We start from the raw sequence: 22,966 nt of genomic DNA, 5'->3' as shown, positions 1-22,966 counted from the left end.
GCCAGCCGGCCCTTTACTTATGACACAGGCGCACGCTTGGCACTACTTTGTTGATGCACGTGCGGCTACTGCGCACACAATTCACAAACACAGAAAATAATTTTTTTTTGGGTTTGGACTGGAGTGTACTTTCGGAGGTTACAGCACCCTTAACGGTCAAGCCAGCCGGCCCTTTACTTATGACACAGGTGCACGCTTGGCACTACTTTGTTGATGCACCTGCGGCTACTGCGCACACAATTCACAAACACAGAAAATAATTTTTTTTTTGGTTTGGACTGGAGTGTACTTTCGGCGGTTACAGCACCCTTAACGGTCAAGCCAGCCGGCCCTTTACTTATGACACAGGCGCACGCTTGGCACTACTTTGTTGATGCACGTGCGGCTACTGCGCACACAATTCACAAACACAGAAAATAATTTTTTTTTTGGTTTGGACTGGAGTGTACTTTCGGGGGTTACAGCACCCTTAACGGTCAAGCCAGCCGGCCCTTTACTTATGACACAGGCGCACGCTTGGCACTACTTTGTTGATGCACGTGCGGCTACTGCGCACACAATTCACAAACACAGAAAATAATTTTTTTTTGGTTTGGACTGGAGTGTACTTTGGGGGTTACAGCACCCTTTAACGGTCAAGCCAGCCGGCCCTTTACTTATGACACAGGCGCACGCTTGGCACTACTTTGTTGATGCACGTGCGGCTACTGCGCACACAATTCACAAACACAGAAAATAATTTTTTTTTGGTTTGGACTGGAGTGTACTTTCGGGGGTTACAGCACCCTTTAACGGTCAAGCCAGCCGGCCCTTTACTTATGACTAGGGGTGTGCACCGGCCACTTTTCGTGTTTTGTGTTTTGGTTTTGGATCTGGATCTTTCTTCGTGTTTTGGATCTGGATTGGTTTTGCCAAAACCACCCTTCCGTGTTTTGGGTTCTGGATTTTGTGTTTTGGATCTGTATTTTTTTTTTAAAAAGCATAAAAACAGCTAAAATCACAGAATTTGTTGGTTTCTCTGCTCCTATGCTATTATTAACCTCAATAACCTTAATTTCCACTCATTTCCAGTCTATTCTGAACACCTCACACCTCACAATAGTGTTTTCATGTCCAAAAGGTTGCACCGAGGTAGCTGGATGACTATGCTAAGCGACACGAGTGGGCGGCACAAACACGTGACCCATCTAGGAGTGACACTGCAGTGGCAGACAGGATGGCAGTTAGAAAAACTAGGCCCCAAACTGTACATAATGCAAAGAAAAAAAAGAAGTGCAAGATGGAATTGTCCTTGGGCCCTCCCACCCACCCTTATGTTGTATAAACAGGACATGCACACTTTAACAAATCAATCATTTCAGCGCCAGGGTCTGCCACACAACTGTGGCTGAAATGATTGGTTCGTTTGGGCCCCCACAAAACAAGCTGGCAATTAATGTGTCCCTGCACAAACTGGCTCTACGGAGGCAAGATGTCATCCTCATCCTCCTCATCCACCGATTCCTCACCCTCTTCAGTGTGTACATCCTCATCCTCACAAAGTATTAACTCATCCCCACTTGAATCCACCACCACAGGTCCCTCTGTACCTTCTGGAGGCTGGTCTCCCTGGAAGAGCTGATAATTCATTTTGATGAACATCATCTTCTCCACATTCTGTGGAAGGAACCTCCTACGCCTTTCGCTGACAAGGTTCCCGGCTGCACTAAACACTCTTTCGGAGTACACACTGGAGGGGGGGCAACTCAGGTAAAATAGAGCCAGCTTGTACAGGGGCCTCCAAATTGCCTCTTTTTCCTGCCAGTACAGGTATGGACTGTCTGACATGCCTACTTGGATGCTGTCACCGATGTAATCCTCCACCATTCTGTCAATGGTGACAGTATCATATGCAGTGACAGTAGACATGTCAGAAATTGTTGCCAGGTCCTTCAGTCCGGACCAGATGTCCAAACTTGGTCCTGCCTGCCCTGCATCACCGCCAGCGGGTTGCTTATGATACCTAAGTTTTTTCCTGGCAGCCCCAGTTGCGGGAGAAAATGAAGAAGGAGCCGTTGACGTGTCACGTTCCGCTTCAGCTGACAGTGTGTTCACCAGCAGGTCTTTGCACCTCTGCAGGCTTGTGTCGGCCGGAAAGAGAGACACCACATAGGCTTTAAACCTAGGATCAAGCACGGTGGCCAAAATGTAGTGGTCTGATTTCAACAGATTGACCACCCTGGAATCCTGGCAAAGCGAATGAAGGGCTTCATCCACAAGTCCCACATGCCGAGCGGAATCGCTCCGTCTTAGCTCCTCCTTCACTTTCTCCAGCTGCTTCTGCAAAAGCCTGATGAGGAGAATGACCTGACTCAAGCTGGCTGTGTCTGAACTGACTTCACGTGTGGCAAGTTCGAAGGGCTGGAGAACCTTGCACAACACGGAAATCATTCTCCACTGCGCTTGAGTCAGGTGCATACCCCCTCCTTTGCCTATGTCATAGGTGGATGTATAGGCTTGTATGGCCTTTTGCTGCTCCTCCATCCTCTGAAGCATATAGAGGGTTGAGTTCCACCGCGTCACAACCTCTTGCTTCAGGTGATGGCGGGGCAGGTTCAAGAGTGTTTGCTGGCGCTCCAGTCTTCGGCACGCAGTCGCTGAATGGCGAAAGTGGCCAGAAATTTTTCGGGCCACCCAAAGCGTCTCCTGCACGCCCCTGTCGCTTTTCAGAAAATTCTGCACCACCAAGTTTATTGTGTGAGCAAAACATGGGACGTGCTGGAATTTGCCCAGATGTAATGCCCGCACAATATTGGTGGCGTTGTCAGATATCACAAATCCCCAGGAGAGTCTAAGTGGGGTAAGCCACTGGGCGATGATTTCCCTCAGTTTCTCTAAGAGGTTGTCGGCGGTGTGCCTCTTACTGAAACCGGTGATACACAGCGTAGCCTGCCTTGTAACGAGCTGGCGTTTCTGAGATGCTGCTACTGGTGACGCTGCTGCTGTTGCTGCGTAAGGTGATACATCTACCCAGTGGGCTGTCACAGTCATATAGTCCTTAGTCTGCCCTGTTCCACTTGTCCACATGTCCGTGGTTAAGTGGACATTGTGTACAACGGCATTTTTCAGGACACTGAGGACACTTTTTCTGACGTTTCTGTACAGTCTCGGTATCGCCTGCCTAGTGAAGTGGAATCTAGACGGGATTTGGAACCGGGGACACACTACCTCCATCAATTGTCTAAATCCCACTGCACTAATGTCGGATACCGGACGCACGTCTAACACCAACATAGCAGTCAAGGCCTCAGTTATACGTTTTGCTTCAGGATGACTGCTGTCGTACTTCATCCTCCTCGCTAAGGACTGTTGGAGGGTCAATTGTTTAGTAAAAGTAGTGGTGTTCCTACTTCCTCTCTGGGATGATGAACGACTCCCAGCAGCAGCAACAGCAGCAGCGGCAGCAGTAGGCGTAGCAATGCAGGATCCTCCAGAGGAATCCCGGATAGGAGAGTCAGTCATGCCAGTGACATGGCCTGCAGGACTACTTCCGATCCTGACTAAGGAGGAAATTGACGAGGAGGGAGTTGACGGTGTGGTTTGCAGGCGCTTGGATACAACAGGACAACGGGATTTAGGTGTCCCTGGACTGCTTACGGTCTTAGCCAAAGTTTCTGAACTTGACAGTAACTTTTTATGAACGCGCTGCAGGTGCCGTATAAGGGAGGATGTTCCTAGGTGGTTGACGTCCCTACCCCTACTTATTTCACCTTTACATATGGTACATATGGCAAGACAGTTGTTGTCCGGATTTGGATAGAAATATTGCCAGACCAAAGAGGTGGAATGTTTGGTCTTCTGCCCAGGCATGACCGTGATGGGCTTTTTCATCCCACGGACAACAACTGTCTCCCCCGGAGCCTGATTTAAACAAACCACATCACCATCAGAATCCTCCTCGCCAACTTCCTCCTCAGCGCCAGCTACACCAGTATCCTCATCCTGTTGTACTTCAACAGTGACATCTTCAATTTGCATATCAGCAAGTGGACTGTGGGTGCTCCTTTCAGCACTTGCAGGGGGTGTGCAAGTGGTGGAAAGAGCCACCTCTTCCCGTCCAGTGCTGGGAAGGTCAGGCATCGCAACCACCACCACACTTGGACTCTCCTTGGGGATTTGTGATATCTTCTTAGAAAGCACAGTTCTTCGCTGTGCTTTTGCCAGCTTAACTCTTTTGATTTTTTTAGTGGGAGGAGGGCTTCCATCGTCATGTGAAGCTGAACCACTAGTCATGAACATACTAGGGATCGACCTTAGCCGTTCCTTGCCACTCCGTTTCGTAAATGGCATATTGGCAAGTTTACGTTTCTCTTCAGCTGATTTAAATGTCTTTTTCAAGGTCATTTTCCTGAACTTTGCCATTTGGGATTGTATGTGCCCTCTACTATGACATTGGGCATCGGCCTTGGCAGACGACGTTGATGGCATGTTATCGTCTATGTCATGACTAGTGGCAGCAGCTTCAGCACTAGGAGGAAGTGGTTCTTGATCTTTCTCTATTTTATATTTATCGGAGAAAGTTTGGTCCTCCATTTATGTTATATCGATTTGATATATACTTTTGATATAATTTTTTTTTTGGTTTGGACTGGAGTGTACTTTGGGGGTTACAGCACCCTTTAACGGTCAAGCCAGCCGGCCCTTATGACACAGGCGCACTCTTGGCACTACTTTGTTGATGCACGTGCGGCTACTGCGCACACAATTCACAAACACAGAAAATAATTTTTTTTTTGGTTTGGACTGGAGTGTACTTTCGGGGGTTACAGCACCCTTAACGGTCAAGCCAGCCAGCCCTTTACTTATGACACAGGCGCACGCTTGGCACTACTTTGTTGATGCACGTGCGGCTACTGCGCACACAATTCACAAACACAGAAAATAATTTTTTTTTGGTTTGGACTGGAGTGTACTTTCGGGGGTTACAGCACCCTTTAACGGTCAAGCCAGCCGGCCCTTTACTTATGACACAGGCGCACGCTTGGCACTACTTTGTTGATGCACGTGCGGCTACTGCGCACACAATTCACAAACACAGAAAATAATTTTTTTTTTGGTTTGGACTGGAGTGTACTTTGGGGGTTACAGCACCCTTTAACGGTCAAGCCAGCCGGCCCTTTACTTATGACACAGGCGCACGCTTGGCACTACTTTGTTGATGCACGTGCGGCTACTGCGCACACAATTCACAAACACAGAAAATAATTTTTTTTTTGGTTTGGACTGGAGTGTACTTTGTGGGTTACAGCACCCTTTAACGGTCAAGCCAGCCGGCCCTTTACTTATGACACAGGCGCACGCTTGGCACTACTTTGTTGATGCACGTGCGGCTACTGCGCACACAATTCACAAACAGAAAATAATTTTTTTTTGGTTTGGACTGGAGTGTACTTTCGGGGGTTACAGCACCCTTTAACTGTCAAGCCAGCCAGCCCTTTACTTATGACACAGGCGCACGCTTGGCACTACTTTGTTGATGCACGTGCGGCTACTGCGCACACAATTCACAAACACAGAAAATAATTTTTTTTTTGGTTTGGACTGGAGTGTACTTTCGGGGGTTACAGCACCCTTTAACGGTCAAGCCAGCCGGCCCTTTACTTATGACACAGGCGCACGCTTGGCACTACTTTGTTGAAGCACGTGCGGCTACTGCGCACACAATTCACAAACAGAAAATAATTTTTTTTTTGGTTTGGACTGGAGTGTACTTTCGGGGGTTACAGCACCCTTAACGGTCAAGCCAGCCAGCCCTTTACTTATGACACAGGCGCACACTTGGCACTACTTTGTTGATGCACGTGCGGCTACTGCGCACACAATTCACAAACACAGAAAATGATTTTTTTTTGGTTTGGACTGGAGTGTACTTTCGGGGGTTACAGCACCCTTTAACAGTCAAGCCAGCCGGCCCTTTACTTATGACACAGGCGCACGCTTGGCACTACTTTGTTGATGCACGTGCGGCTACTGCGCACACAATTCACAAACACAGAAAATATTTTTTTTTTTGGTTTGGACTGGAGTGTACATTGTGGGTTACAGCACCCTTTAACGGTCAAGCCAGCCGGCCCTTTACTTATGACACAGGCGCACGCTTGGCACTACTTTGTTGATGCACGTGCGGCTACTGCGCACACAATTCACAAACACAGAAAATAATTTTTTTTTGGTTTGGACTGGAGTGTACTTTCGGGGGTTACAGCACCCTTTAACGGTCAAGCCAGCCAGCCCGTTACTTATGACACAGGCGCACGCTTGGCACTACTTTGTTGATGCACGTGCGGCTACTGCGCACACAATTCACAAACACAGAAAATAATTTTTTTTTTGGTTTGGACTGGAGTGTACTTTCGGGGGTTACAGCACCCTTAACGGTCAAGCCAACCGGCCCTTTACTTATGACACAGGTGCACGCTTGGCACTACTTTGTTGATGCACGTGCGGCTACTGCGCACACAATTCACAAACACAGAAAATAATTTTTTTTTTGGTTTGGACTGGAGTGTACTTTCGGGGGTTACAGCACCCTTTAACGGTCAAGCCAGCTGGCCCTTTACTTATGACACAGGCGCACGCTTGGCACTACTTTGTTGATGCACGTGCGGCTACTGCGCACACAATTCACAAACACAGAAAATAATTTTTTTTTTGGTTTGGACTGGAGTGTACTTTCGGGGGTTACAGCACCCTTAATGGTCAAGCCAGCCGGCCCTTTACTTATGACACAGGCGCACGCTTGGCACTACTTTGTTGATGCACGTGCGGCTACTGCGCACACAATTCACAAACACAGAAAATAATTTTTTTTTTGGTTTGGACTGGAGTGTACTTTCGGGGGTTACAGCACCCTTAACGGTCAAGCCAGCCGGCCCTTTACTTATGACACAGGCGCACGCTTGGCACTACTTTGTTGATGCACGTGCGGCTACTGCGCACACAATTCACAAACACAGAAAATAATTTTTTTTTTGGTTTGGACTGGAGTGTACTTTCGGGGGTTACAGCACCCTTAACGGTCAAGCCAGCCGGCCCTTTACTTATGACACAGGTGCACACTTGGCACTACTTTGTTGATGCACGTGCGGCTACTGCGCACACAATTCACAAACACAGAAAATATTTTTTTTTGGGGTTTGGACTGGAGTGTACTTTCGGGGGTTACAGCACCCTTAACGGTCAAGCCAGCCGGCCCTTTACTTATGACACAGGCGCACGCTTGGCACTACTTTGTTGATGCACGTGCGGCTACTGCGCACACAATTCACAAACACAGAAAATAATTTTTTTTTTGGTTTGGACTGGAGTGTACTTTCGGGGGTTACAGCACCCTTTAACGGTCAAGTCAGCCGGCCCTTTACTTATGACACAGGCGCACGCTTGGCACTACTTTGTTGATGCACGTGCGGCTACTGCGCACACAATTCACAAACACAGAAAATAATTTTTTTGGGGGTTTGGACTGGAGTGTACTTTCGGGGGTTACAGCACCCTTAACGGTCAAGCCAGCCGGCCCTTTACTTATGACACAGGCGCACGCTTGGCACTACTTTGTTGATGCACGTGCGGCTACTGCGCACACAATTCACAAACACAGAAAATTATTTTTTTTTTGGTTTGGACTGGAGTGTACTTTCGGGGGTTACAGCACCCTTAACGGTCAAGCCAGCCGGCCCTTTACTTATGACACAGGCGCACGCTTGGCACTACTTTGTTGATGCACGTGCGGCTACTGCGCACACAATTCACAAACACAGAAAATAATTTTTTTTTTGGTTTGGACTGGAGTGTACTTTCAGGGGTTACAGCACCCTTAACGGTCAAGCCAGCCGGCCCTTTACTTATGACACAGGCACACGCTTGGCACTACTTTGTTGATGCACGTGCGGCTACTGCGCAAACAATTCACAAACACAGAAAATAATTTTTTTTTTGGTTTGGACTGGAGTGTACTTTGGGGGTTACAGCACCCTTTAACGGTCAAGCCAGCCGGCCCTTTACTTATGACACAGGCGCACGCTTGGCACTACTTTGTTGATGCACGTGCGGCTACTGCGCACACAATTCACAAACACAGAAAATAATTTTTTTGGGGGTTTGGACTGGAGTGTACTTTCGGGGGTTACAGCACCCTTAACGGTCAAGCCAGCCGGCCCTTTACTTATGACACAGGTGCACGCTTGGCACTACTTTGTTGATGCACGTGCGGCTACTGCGCACACAATTCACAAACACAGAAAATATTTTTTTTTTTGGTTTGGACTGGAGTGTACTTTCAGCGGTTACAGCACCCTTAACGGTCAAGCCAGCCGGCCCTTTACTTATGACACAGGCGCACGCTTGGCACTACTTTGTTGATGCACGTGCGGCTACTGCGCACACAATTCACAAACACAGAAAATAATTTTTTTTTGGTTTGGACTGGAGTGTACTTTCGGGGGTTACAGCACCCTTAACGGTCAAGCCAGCCGGCCCTTTACTTATGACACAGGCGCACGCTTGGCACTACTTTGTTGATGCATGTGCGGCTACTGCGCACACAATTCACAAACACAGAAAATAATTTTTTTTTGGTTTGGACTGGAGTGTACTTTCGGGGGTTACAGCACCCTTTAACAGTCAAGCCAGCCGGCCCTTTACTTATGAAACAGGTGCACGCTTGGCACTACTTTGTTGATGCACGAGCGGCTTCTGCGCACACAATTCACAAACACAGAAAATAATTTTTTTTTTGGTTTGGACTGGAGTGTACTTTGGGGGTTACAGCACCCTTTAACGGTCAAGCCAGCCGGCCCTTTACTTATGACTAGGGGTGTGCACCGGCCACTTTTCGTGTTTTGTGTTTTGGCTTTGGATCTGGATCTTTCTTCGTGTTTTGGATCTGGATTGGTTTTGCCAAAACCACCCTTCCGTGTTTTGGGTTCTGGGTTTTGTGTTTTGGATCTGTATTTTTTTTTTTAAAAGCATAAAAACAGCTAAAATCACAGAATTTGTTGGTTTCTCTGCTCCTATGCTATTATTAACCTCAATAACCTTAATTTCCACTCATTTCCAGTCTATTCTGAACACCTCACACCTCACAATAGTGTTTTCATGTCCAAAAGGTTGCACCGAGGTAGCTGGATGACTATGCTAAGCGACACGAGTGGGCGGTACAAACACGTGACCCATCTAGGAGTGACACTGCAGTGGCAGACAGGATGGCAGTTAGAAAAACTAGGCCCCAAACTGTACATAATGCAAAGAAAAAAAAGAAGTGCAAGATGGAATTGTCCTTGGGCCCTCCCACCCACCCTTATGTTGTATAAACAGGACATGCACACTTTAACAAATCAATCATTTCAGCGCCAGGGTCTGCCACACAACTGTGGCTGAAATGATTGGTTCGTTTGGGCCCCCACAAAACAAGCTGGCAATTAATGTGTCCCTGCACAAACTGGCTCTACGGAGGCAAGATGTCATCCTCATCCTCCTCATCCACCGATTCCTCACCCTCTTCAGTGTGTACATCCTCATCCTCACAAAGTATTAACTCATCCCCACTTGAATCCACCACCACAGGTCCCTCTGTACCTTCTGGAGGCTGGTCTCCCTGGAAGAGCTGATAATTCATTTTGATGAACATCATCTTCTCCACATTCTGTGGAAGCAACCTCCTACGCCTTTCGCTGACAAGGTTCCCGGCTGCACTAAACACTCTTTCGGAGTACACACTGGAGGGGGGGCAACTCAGGTAAAATAGAGCCAGCTTGTACAGGGGCCTCCAAATTGCCTCTTTTTCCTGCCAGTACAGGTATGGACTGTCTGACATGCCTACTTGGATGCTGTCACCGATGTAATCCTCCACCATTCTGTCAATGGTGACAGTATCATATGCAGTGACAGTAGACATGTCAGAAATTGTTGCCAGGTCCTTCAGTCCGGACCAGATGTCCAAACTTGGTCCTGCCTGCCCTGCATCACCGCCAGCGGGTTGCTTATGATACCTAAGTTTTTTCCTGGCAGCCCCAGTTGCGGGAGAAAATGAAGAAGGAGCCGTTGACGTGTCACGTTCCGCTTCAGCTGACAGTGTGTTCACCAGCAGGTCTTTGCACCTCTGCAGGCTTGTGTCGGCCGGAAAGAGAGACACCACATAGGCTTTAAACCTAGGATCAAGCACGGTGGCCAAAATGTAGTGGTCTGATTTCAACAGATTGACCACCCTGGAATCCTGGCAAAGCGAATGAAGGGCTTCATCCACAAGTCCCACATGCCGAGCGGAATCGCTCCGTCTTAGCTCCTCCTTCACTTTCTCCAGCTGCTTCTGCAAAAGCCTGATGAGGGGAATGACCTGACTCAAGCTGGCTGTGTCTGAACTGACTTCACGTGTGGCAAGTTCGAAGGGCTGGAGAACCTTGCACAACACGGAAATCATTCTCCACTGCGCTTGAGTCAGGTGCATACCCCCTCCTTTGCCTATGTCATAGGTGGATGTATAGGCTTGTATGGCCTTTTGCTGCTCCTCCATCCTCTGAAGCATATAGAGGGTTGAGTTCCACCGCGTCACAACCTCTTGCTTCAGGTGATGGCGGGGCAGGTTCAAGAGTGTTTGCTGGCGCTCCAGTCTTCGGCACGCAGTCGCTGAATGGCGAAAGTGGCCAGAAATTTTTCGGGCCACCCAAAGCGTCTCCTGCACGCCCCTGTCGCTTTTCAGAAAATTCTGCACCACCAAGTTTATTGTGTGAGCAAAACATGGGACGTGCTGGAATTTGCCCAGATGTAATGCCCGCACAATATTGGTGGCGTTGTCAGATATCACAAATCCCCAGGAGAGTCTAAGTGGGGTAAGCCACTGGGCGATGATTTCCCTCAGTTTCTCTAAGAGGTTGTCGGCGGTGTGCCTCTTACTGAAACCGGTGATACACAGCGTAGCCTGCCTTGTAACGAGCTGGCGTTTCTGAGATGCTGCTACTGGTGACGCTGCTGCTGTTGCTGCGTAAGGTGATACATCTACCCAGTGGGCTGTCACAGTCATATAGTCCTTAGTCTGCCCTGTTCCACTTGTCCACATGTCCGTGGTTAAGTGGACATTGTGTACAACGGCATTTTTCAGGACACTGAGGACACTTTTTCTGACGTTTCTGTACAGTCTCGGTATCGCCTGCCTAGTGAAGTGGAATCTAGACGGGATTTGGAACCGGGGACACACTACCTCCATCAATTGTCTAAATCCCACTGCACTAATGTCGGATACCGGACGCACGTCTAACACCAACATAGCAGTCAAGGCCTCAGTTATACGTTTTGCTTCAGGATGACTGCTGTCGTACTTCATCCTCCTCGCTAAGGACTGTTGGAGGGTCAATTGTTTAGTAAAAGTAGTGGTGTTCCTACTTCCTCTCTGGGATGATGAACGACTCCCAGCAGCAGCAACAGCAGCAGCGGCAGCAGTAGGCGTAGCAATGCAGGATCCTCCAGAGGAATCCCGGATAGGAGAGTCAGTCATGCCAGTGACATGGCCTGCAGGACTACTTCCGATCCTGACTAAGGAGGAAATTGACGAGGAGGGAGTTGACGGTGTGGTTTGCAGGCGCTTGGATACAACAGGACAACGGGATTTAGGTGTCCCTGGACTGCTTACGGTCTTAGCCAAAGTTTCTGAACTTGACAGTAACTTTTTATGAACGCGCTGCAGGTGCCGTATAAGGGAGGATGTTCCTAGGTGGTTGACGTCCCTACCCCTACTTATTTCACCTTTACATATGGTACATATGGCAAGACAGTTGTTGTCCGGATTTGGATAGAAATATTGCCAGACCAAAGAGGTGGAATGTTTGGTCTTCTGCCCAGGCATGACCGTGATGGGCTTTTTCATCCCACGGACAACAACTGTCTCCCCCGGAGCCTGATTTAAACAAACCACATCACCATCAGAATCCTCCTCGCCAACTTCCTCCTCAGCGCCAGCTACACCAGTATCCTCATCCTGTTGTACTTCAACAGTGACATCTTCAATTTGCATATCAGCAAGTGGACTGTGGGTGCTCCTTTCAGCACTTGCAGGGGGCGTGCAAGTGGTGGAAAGAGCCACCTCTTCCCGTCCAGTGCTGGGAAGGTCAGGCATCGCAACCACCACCACACTTGGACTCTCCTTGGGGATTTGTGATATCTTCTTAGAAAGCACAGTTCTTCGCTGTGCTTTTGCCAGCTTAACTCTTTTGATTTTTTTAGTGGGAGGAGGGCTTCCATCGTCATGTGAAGCTGAACCACTAGTCATGAACATACTAGGGATCGACCTTAGCCGTTCCTTGCCACTCCGTGTCGTAAATGGCATATTGGCAAGTTTACGTTTCTCTTCAGCTGATTTAAATGTCTTTTTCAAGGTCATTTTCCTGAACTTTGCCATTTGGGATTGTATGTGCCCTCTACTATGACATTGGGCATCGGCCTTGGCAGACGACGTTGATGGCATGTTATCGTCTATGTCATGACTAGTGGCAGCAGCTTCAGCACTAGGAGGAAGTGGTTCTTGATCTTTCTCTATTTTATTTTTATCGGAGAAAGTTTGGTCCTCCATTTATGTTATATCGATTTGATATATACTTTTGATATAATTTTTTTTTTGGTTTGGACTGGAGTGTACTTTGGGGGTTACAGCACCCTTTAACGGTCAAGCCAGCCGGCCCTTATGACACAGGCGCACTCTTGGCACTACTTTGTTGATGCACGTGCGGCTACTGCGCACACAATTCACAAACACAGAAAATAATTTTTTTTTTGGTTTGGACTGGAGTGTACTTTCGGGGGTTACAGCACCCTTAACGGTCAAGCCAGCCAGCCCTTTACTTATGACACAGGCGCACGCTTGGCACTACTTTGTTGATGCACGTGCGGCTACTGCGCACACAATTCACAAACACAGAAAATAATTTTTTTTTGGTTTGGACTGGAGTGTACTTTCGGGGGTTACAGCACCCTTTAACGGTCAAGCCAGCCGGCCCTTTACTTATGACACAGGCGCACGCTTGGCACTACTTTGTTGATGCACGTGCGGCTACTGCGCACACAATTCACAAACACAGAAAATAATTTTTTTTTTGGTTTGGACTGGAGTGTACTTTGGGGGTTACAGCACCCTTTAACGGTCAAGCCAGCCGGCCCTTTACTTATGACACAGGCGCACGCTTGGCACTACTTTGTTGATGCACGTGCGGCTACTGCGCACACAATTCACAAACACAGAAAATAATTTTTTTTTTGGTTTGGACTGGAGTGTACTTTGTGGGTTACAGCACCCTTTAACGGTCAAGCCAGCCGGCCCTTTACTTATGACACAGGCGCACGCTTGGCACTACTTTGTTGATGCACGTGCGGCTACTGCGCACACAATTCACAAACACAGAAAATAATTTTTTTTTGGTTTGGACTGGAGTGTACTTTCGGGGGTTACAGCACCCTTTAACGGTCAAGCCAGCCAGCCCTTTACTTATGACACAGGCGCACGCTTGGCACTACTTTGTTGATGCACGTGCGGCTACTGCGCACACAATTCACAAACACAGAAAATAATATTTTTTTTGGTTTGGACTGGAGTGTACTTTCGGGGGTTACAGCACCCTTTAACGGTCAAGCCAGCCGGCCCTTTACTTATGACACAGGCGCACGCTTGGCACTACTTTGTTGATGCACGTGCGGCTACTGCGCACACAATTCACAAACACAGAAAATAATTTTTTTTTTGGTTTGGACTGGAGTGTACTTTGGGGGTTACAGCACCCTTTAACGATCAAGCCAGCCGGCCCTTTACTTATGACACAGGCGCACGCTTGGCACTACTTTGTTGATGCACGTGCGACTACTGCGCACACAATTCACAAACACAGAAAATAATTTTTTTTTTGGTTTGGACTGGAGTGTACTTTGTGGGTTACAGCACCCTTTAATGGTCAAGCCAGCCGGCCCTTTACTTATGACACAGGCGCACGCTTGGCACTACTTTGTTGATGCACGTGCGGCTACTGCGCACACAATTCACAAACACAGAAAATATTTTTTTTTTGGTTTGGACTGGAGTGTACTTTCGGGGGTTACAGCACCCTTTAACGGTCAAGCCAGCCAGCCCGTTAGTTATGACACAGGCGCACGCTTGGCACTACTTTGTTGATGCACGTGCGGCTACTGCGCACACAATTCACAAACACAGAAAATAATTTTTTTTTTGGTTTGGACTGGAGTGTACTTTCGGGGGTTACAGCACCCTTAACGGTCAAGCCAGCCGGCCCTTTACTTATGACACAGGTGCACGCTTGGCACTACTTTGTTGATGCACGTGCGGCTACTGCGCACACAATTCACAAACACAGAAAATAATTTTTTTTTTGGTTTGGACTGGAGTGTACTTTCGGGGGTTACAGCACCCTTTAACGGTCAAGCCAGCCGGCCCTTTACTTATGACACAGGCGCACGCATGGCACTACTTTGTTGATGCACGTGCGGCTACTGCGCACACAATTCACAAACACAGAAAATAATTTTTTTTTTGGTTTGGACTGGAGTGTACTTTCGGGGGTTACAGCACCCTTAACGGTCAAGCCAGCCGGCCCTTTACTTATGACACAGGCGCACGCTTGGCACTACTTTGTTGATGCACGTGCGGCTACTGCGCACACAATTCACAAACACAGAAAATAATTTTTTTTTTGGTTTGGACTGGAGTGTACTTTCGGGGGTTACAGCACCCTTAACGGTCAAGCCAGCCGGCCCTTTACTTATGACACAGGCGCACGCTTGGCACTACTTTGTTGATGCACGTGCGGCTACTGCGCACACAATTCACAAACACAGAAAATAATTTTTTTTTTGGTTTGGACTGGAGTGTACTTTCGGGGGTTACAGCACCCTTAACGGTCAAGCCAGCCGGCCCTTTACTTATGACACAGGCGCACACTTGGCACTACTTTGTTGATGCACGTGCGGCTACTGCGCACACAATTCACAAACACAGAAAATAATTTTTTTTTGGGTTTGGACTGGAGTGTACTTTCGGGGGTTACAGCACCCTTAACGGTCAAGCCAGCCGGCCCTTTACTTATGACACAGGCGCACGCTTGGCACTACTTTGTTGATGCACGTGCGGCTACTGCGCACACAATTCACAAACACAGAAAATAATTTTTTTTTTGGTTTGGACTGGAGTGTACTTTCGGGGGTTACAGCACCCTTAACGGTCAAGCCAGCCGGCCCTTTACTTATGACACAGGCGCACGCTTGGCACTACTTTGTTGATGCACGTGCGGCTACTGCGCACACAATTCACAAACACAGAAAATAATTTTTTTTTTGGTTTGGACTGGAGTGTACTTTCGGGGGTTACAGCACCCTTAACGGTCAAGCCAGCCGGCCCTTTACTTATGACACAGGCGCACGCTTGGCACTACTTTGTTGATGCACGTGCTGCTACTGCGCACACAATTCACAAACACAGAAAATTATTTTTTTTTTGGTTTGGACTGGAGTGTACTTTCGGGGGTTACAGCACCCTTAACGGTCAAGCCAGCCGGCCCTTTACTTATGACACAGGTGCACGCTTGGCACTACTTTGTTGATGCACGTGCGGCTACTGCGCACACAATTCACAAACACAGAAAATAATTTTTTTTTTGGTTTGGACTGGAGTGTACTTTCGGGGGTTACAGCACCCTTAACGGTCAAGCCAGCCAGCCCTTTACTTATGACACAGGCGCACGCTTGGCACTACTTTGTTGATGCACGTGCGGCTACTGCGCACACAATTCACAAACACAGAAAATAATTTTTTTTTGGTTTGGACTGGAGTGTACTTTCGGGGGTTACAGCACCCTTTAACGGTCAAGCCAGCCGGCCCTTTACTTATGACACAGGCGCACGCTTGGCACTACTTTGTTGATGCACGTGCGGCTACTGCGCACACAATTCACAAACACAGAAAATAATTTTTTTTTTGGTTTGGACTGGAGTGTACTTTGGGGGTTACAGCACCCTTTAACGGTCAAGCCAGCCGGCCCTTTACTTATGACACAGGCGCACGCTTGGCACTACTTTGTTGATGCACGTGCGGCTACTGCGCACACAATTCACAAACACAGAAAATAATTTTTTTTTTGGTTTGGACTGGAGTGTACTTTGGGGGTTACAGCACCCTTTAACGGTCAAGCCAGCCGGCCCTTTACTTATGACACAGGCGCACGCTTGGCACTACTTTGTTGAAGCACGTGCGGCTACTGCGCACACAATTCACAAACACAGAAAATAATTTTTTTTTTGGTTTGGACTGGAGTGTACTTTCGGGGGTTACAGCACCCTTTAACGGTCAAGCCAGCCGGCCCTTTACTTATGACACAGGAGCACGCTTGGCACTACTTTGTTGAAGCACGTGCGGCTACTGCGCACACAATTCACAAACACACTAAATAATTTTTTTTTTGGTTTGGACTGGAGTGTACTTTCGGGGGTTACAGCACCCTTAACGGTCAAGCCAGCCAGCCCTTTACTTATGACACAGGCGCACACTTGGCACTACTTTGTTGATGCACGTGCGGCTACTGCGCACACAATTCACAAACACAGAAAATGATTTTTTTTTGGTTTGGACTGGAGTGTACTTTCGGGGGTTACAGCACCCTTTAACGGTCAAGCCAGCCGGCCCTTTACTTATGACACAGGCGCACGCTTGGCACTACTTTGTTGATGCACGTGCGGCTACTGCGCACACAATTCACAAACACAGAAAATAATTTTTTTTTTGGTTTGGACTGGAGTGTACTTTGGGGGTTACAGCACCCTTTAACGATCAAGCCAGCCGGCCCTTTACTTATGACACAGGCGCACGCTTGGCACTAGTTTGTTGATGCACGTGCGGCTACTGCTCACACATTTCACAAACACAGAAAATAATTTTTTTTTTGGTTTGGACTGGAGTGTACTTTGTGGGTTACAGCACCCTTTAACGGTCAAGCCAGCCGGCCCTTTACTTATGACACAGGCGCACGCTTGGCACTACTTTGTTGATGCACGTGCGGCTACTGCGCACACAATTCACAAACACAGAAAATAATTTTTTTTTGGTTTGGACTGGAGTGTACTTTCGGGGGTTACAGCACCCTTTAACGGTCAAGCCAGCCAGCCCGTTACTTATGACACAGGCGCACGCTTGGCACTACTTTGTTGATGCACGTGCGGCTACTGCGCACACAATTCACAAACACAGAAAATAATTTTTTTTTTGGTTTGGACTGGAGTGTACTTTCGGGGGTTACAGCACCCTTTAACGGTCAAGCCAGCCGGCCCTTTACTTATGACACAGGCGCACGCTTGGCACTACTTTGTTGATGCACGTGCGGCTACTGCGCACACAATTCACAAACACAGAAAATAATTTTTTTTTGGTTTGGACTGGAGTGTACTTTCGGGGGTTACAGCACCCTTAACGGTCAAGCCAGCCGGCCCTTTACTTATGACACAGGCGCACGCTTGGCACTACTTTGTTGATGCACGTGCTGCTACTGCGCACACAATTCACAAACATAGAAAATAATTTTTTTTTTGGTTTGGACTGGAGTGTACATTCGGGGGTTACAGCACCCTTAACGGTCAAGCCAGCCGGCCCTTTACTTATGACATAGGCGCACGCTTGGCACTACTTTGTTGATGCACGTGCGGCTACTGCGCACACAATTCACAAACACAGAAAATAATTTTTTTTTTGGTTTGGACTGGAGTGTACTTTCGGGGGTTACAGCACCCTTAACGGTCAAGCCAGCCGGCCCTTTACTTATGACACAGGCGCACACTTGGCACTACTTTGTTGATGCACGTGCGGCTACTGCGCACACAATTCACAAACACAGAAAATAATTTTTTTTTGGGTTTGGACTGGAGTGTACTTTCGGGGGTTACAGCACCCTTAACGGTCAAGCCAGCCGGCCCTTTACTTATGACACAGGCGCACGCTTGGCACTACTTTGTTGATGCACGTGCGGCTACTGCGCACACAATTCACAAACACAGAAAATATTTTTTTTTTTGGTTTGGACTGGAGTGTACTTTCGGGGGTTACAGCACCCTTAACGGTCAAGCCAGCCGGCCCTTTACTTATGACACAGGCGCACGCTTGGCACTACTTTGTTGATGCACGTGCGGCTACTGCGCACACAATTCACAAACACAGAAAATAATTTTTTTTTTGGTTTGGACTGGAGTGTACTTTCGGGGGTTACAGCACCCTTAACGGTCAAGCCAGCCGGCCCTTTACTTATGACACAGGCGCACGCTTGGCACTACTTTGTTGATGCACGTGCGGCTACTGCGCACACAATTCACAAACACAGAAAATTATTTTTTTTTTGGTTTGGACTGGAGTGTACTTTCGGGGGTTACAGCACCCTTAACGGTCAAGCCAGCCGGCCCTTTACTTATGACACAGGCGCACGCTTGGCACTACTTTGTTGATGCACGTGCGGCTACTGCGCACACAATTCACAAACACAGAAAATAATTTTTTTTTTGGTTTGGACTGGAGTGTACTTTCGGGGGTTACAGCACCCTTAACGGTCAAGCCAGCCGGCCCTTTACTTATGACACAGGCACACGCTTGGCACTACTTTGTTGATGCACGTGCGGCTACTGCGCAAACAATTCACAAACACAGAAAATAATTTTTTTTTTGGTTTGGACTGGAGTGTACTTTCGGGGGTTACAGCACCCTTAACGGTCAAGCCAGCCGGCCCTTTACTTATGACACAGGCGCACGCTTGGCACTACTTTGTTGATGCACGTGCGGCTACTGCGCACACAATTCACAAACACAGAAAATAATTTTTTTTTTGGTTTGGACTGGAGTGTACTTTCGGGGGTTACAGCACCCTTAACGGTCAAGCCAGCCGGCCCTTTACTTATGACACAGGCACACGCTTGGCACTACTTTGTTGATGCACGTGCGGCTACTGCGCACACAATTCACAAACACAGAAAATATATTATTTTTTTAGCACTTGGGGGGAGCACCCCTGATGGACAGAGCACCCCCTGGACAACACTGCAGCACTCCTTTAGGACTGGGACACTGCACAGGACTTTGGAGTGGACACAGCCCCTATGGAGAACTGACTGCACAACACAGTCCAGCCAGCCCCTATGGACTTTGAAGTAGTGGACACAGCCCCTATTAACAACAGCAGCACAGCACAACACAGCCAGCCCCTATGGACTTTGAAGTAGTGGACAACAGCAGCACTACACTACACTACACTACACAGCCCTAACTCCCACCCTCCCTCTTCACTGTCCACAGCCGAGTGAGAAAATGGCGCCGACGTGGGTACCTTATATAGGATCCAAAACCCGCGAGACTCGGAAGGCGGGATGATGACGTTTTGCCTCGATTTCAGATCCGAGTCAGGCGGGAAAAGTCGAGCCTGATTCGGATCGGACTCGGATCGGGGGGGCTCGGGGGGGTTCGGATTTCAGAAATCCGAACCCGCTCACCCCTACTTATGACACAGGCGCACGCTTGGCACTACTTTGTTGATGCACGTGCGGCTACTGCGCACACAATTCACAAACACAGAAAATAATTTTTTTTTGGTTTGGACTGGAGTGTACTTTCGGGGGTTACAGCACCCTTTAACGGTCAAGCCAGCCGGCCCTTTACTTATGACACAGTCGCACGCTTGGCACTACTTTGTTGATGCACGTGCGGCTACTGCGCACACAATTCACAAACACAGAAAATAATTTTTTTTTTGGTTTGGACTGGAGTGTACTTTGGGGGTTACAGCACCCTTTAACGGTCAAGCCAGCCGGCCCTTTACTTATGACACAGGCGCACGCTTGGCACTACTTTGTTGATGCACGTGCGGCTACTGCGCACACAATTCACAAACACAGAAAATAATTTTTTTTTTGGTTTGGACTGGAGTGTACTTTCGGGGGTTACAGCACCCTTAACGGTCAAGCCAGCCGGCCCTTTACTTATGACACAGGTGCACGCTTGGCACTACTTTGTTGATGCACGTGCGGCTACTGCGCACACAATTCACAAACACAGAAAATAATTTTTTTTTTGGTTTGGACTGGAGTGTACTTTCGGGGGTTACAGCACCCTTAACGGTCAAGCCAGCCGGCCCTTTACTTATGACACAGGCGCACGCTTGGCACTACTTTGTTGATGCACGTGCGGCTACTGGGCACACAATTCACAAACACAGAAAATAATTTTTTTTTTGGTTTGGACTGGAGTGTACTTTCGGGGGTTACAGCACCCTTAACGGTCAAGCCAGCCGGCCCTTTACTTATGACACAGGCGCACGCTTGGCACTACTTTGTTGATGCACGTGCGGCTACTGCGCACACAATTCACAAACACAGAAAATATATTATTTTTTTAGCACTTGGGGGGAGCACCCCTGATGGACAGAGCACCCCCTGGACAACACTACAGCACTCCTTTAGGACTGGGACACTGCACAGGACTTTGGAGTGGACACAGCCCCTATGGAGAACTGACTGCACAACACAGTCCAGCCAGCCCCTATGGACTTTGAAGTAGTGGACACAGCCCCTATTAACAACAGCAGCACAGCACAACACAGCCAGCCCCTATGGACTTTGAAGTAGTGGACAACAGCAGCACTACACTACACTACACTACACTACACAGCCCTAACTCCCACCCTCCCTCTTCACTGTCCACAGCCGAGTGAGAAAATGGCGCCGACGCGGGTACCTTATATAGGATCCAAAACCCGCGAGACTCGGAAGGCGGGATGATGACGTTTTGCCTCGATTTCAGATCCGAGTCAGGCGGGAAAAGTCGAGCCTGACTCGGATCGGACTCGGATCGGGGGGGCTCGGGGGGGTTCGGATTTCAGAAATCCGAACCCGCTCACCCCTAGTGTATATGTACACCGTGTAAGAACAGGACTTACTCTTTCCTTCTGCTGAATGACAGACATGAGCTTATCCTGCAGCATCTGGTTCTCGGCACGGGTCTTCTCCAGCAGCTGCTTAAAGTTTTCCTCTATGGTTCTTTGCTGGTCCTCAGACTTTAGTTTCTCCTCTAATGATTTCATTTCATCCATTTTTTTCTTCTTTTCTTCTTTTTCTTTCCTCATCTTTTTTTCTAACATTAAAAAAGGGAAAATAATGAATTGGCAATAGGGCCAATACCACTGTACACGTGGCCCCCAGGAATGAGTGCAATCGCCAATGATAGAGCTCCTGAAATCAATACTAACACTATGGGGCAGGATACGTTCGGCTTCCCGGCGGTCGTGATACTGATGCTTACATTACTGGCACCGTAATCCCGATGCAAGTCAGAATCCCGGCACCAGCATCTCGACCGCCGGGTTACCGAAGGTAAGTAGCGGGGTTGGGGGAGGTTAGGGTCAGGCACCAGGGGAGGCTAGGTTTAGACACTATGGGGGAGGTTATGTTCAGGCACCAGGAAGGGAGGGTTAGGGATTGAGAGAGGGGGAGGGTTAGAATACTCACCGACAATTGTCGATATTCCAAACTTGTCGGTATGCCGGCTTCGGGATTCTTACCGCCGGGATCCCGAGCTTTGGCATCCCGTACTCAACCCCTATGAGGCATGTTAGTGAACAGTCCTAGAAGACACTAGTGACCAGTGTGTTTACATGTGTGTAATAGTATCTGTGTGTGTACATGTGTGTATATGTATGATTGTGAGCGTGCGTGTGCGTGTTATCACTGAATGACCACACTAACATGGCACACTGTAAAACACAATTAATCTCACACTAACCCTGATGCCGAACGGCCAAATCCTAAACCTTCCGGTGTGATTGATGCCACCTGTATGAGCTGCGAATGTAGGACATTGTGATTGTAACCTGGCCATGCACCAAAGTCCAAACAAAGGGGGGGGGGGATAAACACACATACAGATGTGTCCTGCTACATCTTTGCTGATCACACTACTAAAGTACGCACACATCGCGACACGTGATTACCGACAGCAACATACACTACACTATGGCGCGCACTCCGATCGCATCATGCATGTCACAATCGTGGGATTTGGAAGCTGTGTTCCCGGACTGGGCCTTGGACATGTATTACTTGGCACAGACGCTCGCTGGAGGAGACTTGGCTTAATGAAGTTTCTCCGCATGAGAGGGTGCAGCGAACTGATAGGAGTTTGAGGAATGTAGAAGTAGCGTGGTAACTTGGAAGTTACGTGGAGCGGCTGGATAGCCGTGGATAGATGTTGGTAGCTGGGCAGCTCCGTGGAGCGGCTGGATAGTCGTGGGTAGACGTTGGTAGCTCGGTGACTACGTGGAGCGGCTGGATAGGCGTGGGTAGATGTTGGAAGCTGAGTGGCTACGTGGAGCGGCTGGGTAGACGTTGGTAGCTGAGTGGCTACATGGAGCGGCTGGATAGCCGTGGGTAGGCGTTGGTAGCTGAGTGGCTACGTGGAGCGGTTGGATAGCCGTGGGTAGACGTTGGTAGCTGAGTGGCTACGTGGAGCAGCTGGATAGCCGTGGGTAGGCGTTGGTAGCTGGGTGGCTACGTGGAGCGGCTGGATAGCCGTGGGTAGTCGTTGGTAGCTGAGTGGCTACGTGGAGTGGCTGGATAGCCGTGGGTAGGCATTGGTAGCTGGGTGGCTACGTGGAGCGGCTGGAGAGCCGTGTGGAGACGTTGGTAGTTGGGTGGCTACGTGAAGCGGCTGGGTAGCCGTGTGGAGACGTTGGTAGCTGGGAGGTGAATACTAGCAGGAAACACCTTTGGAGCACAGTGGGTAGGCTCACTTAGTAGAACTAAGAAAGTAGTTGCACTGGCAACTTGTGTCAGCATTGGGGATCCTTTTATAGTGGACGCTGAGAGCTGACAGGCTGAGAGAGAAGGAGAAGATTCCTCATTGGTGGTAGTGGAGTCACATGGGCAA

At 48.6% G+C, this 22,966-nt stretch overlaps 1 protein-coding gene across 1 annotated transcript in view; it reads right to left on the bottom strand.

Moving 5' to 3' along the window:
- Positions 1–22,966, bottom strand: part of LOC148517814 (guanylate-binding protein 7-like) — a 155,100-nt gene that overhangs the window by 22,676 nt on the left and 109,458 nt on the right. Inside the window, exon 10 of the mRNA XM_088478183.1 lies at positions 20,982–21,175. Coding sequence (XP_088334309.1) covers positions 20,982–21,175 — 194 coding nt within the window. The remainder of the gene's footprint in view (positions 1–20,981; positions 21,176–22,966) is intronic.

The sequence above is a fragment of the Taudactylus pleione genome, unplaced genomic scaffold (genome assembly GCF_031769625.1).
Source record: "Taudactylus pleione unplaced genomic scaffold, aTauple2 ptg000209l, whole genome shotgun sequence".
In the NCBI taxonomy this organism is placed as follows: domain Eukaryota; kingdom Metazoa; phylum Chordata; class Amphibia; order Anura; family Myobatrachidae; genus Taudactylus; species Taudactylus pleione.
This window is presented reverse-complemented; position numbering and strand designations above follow the sequence as displayed.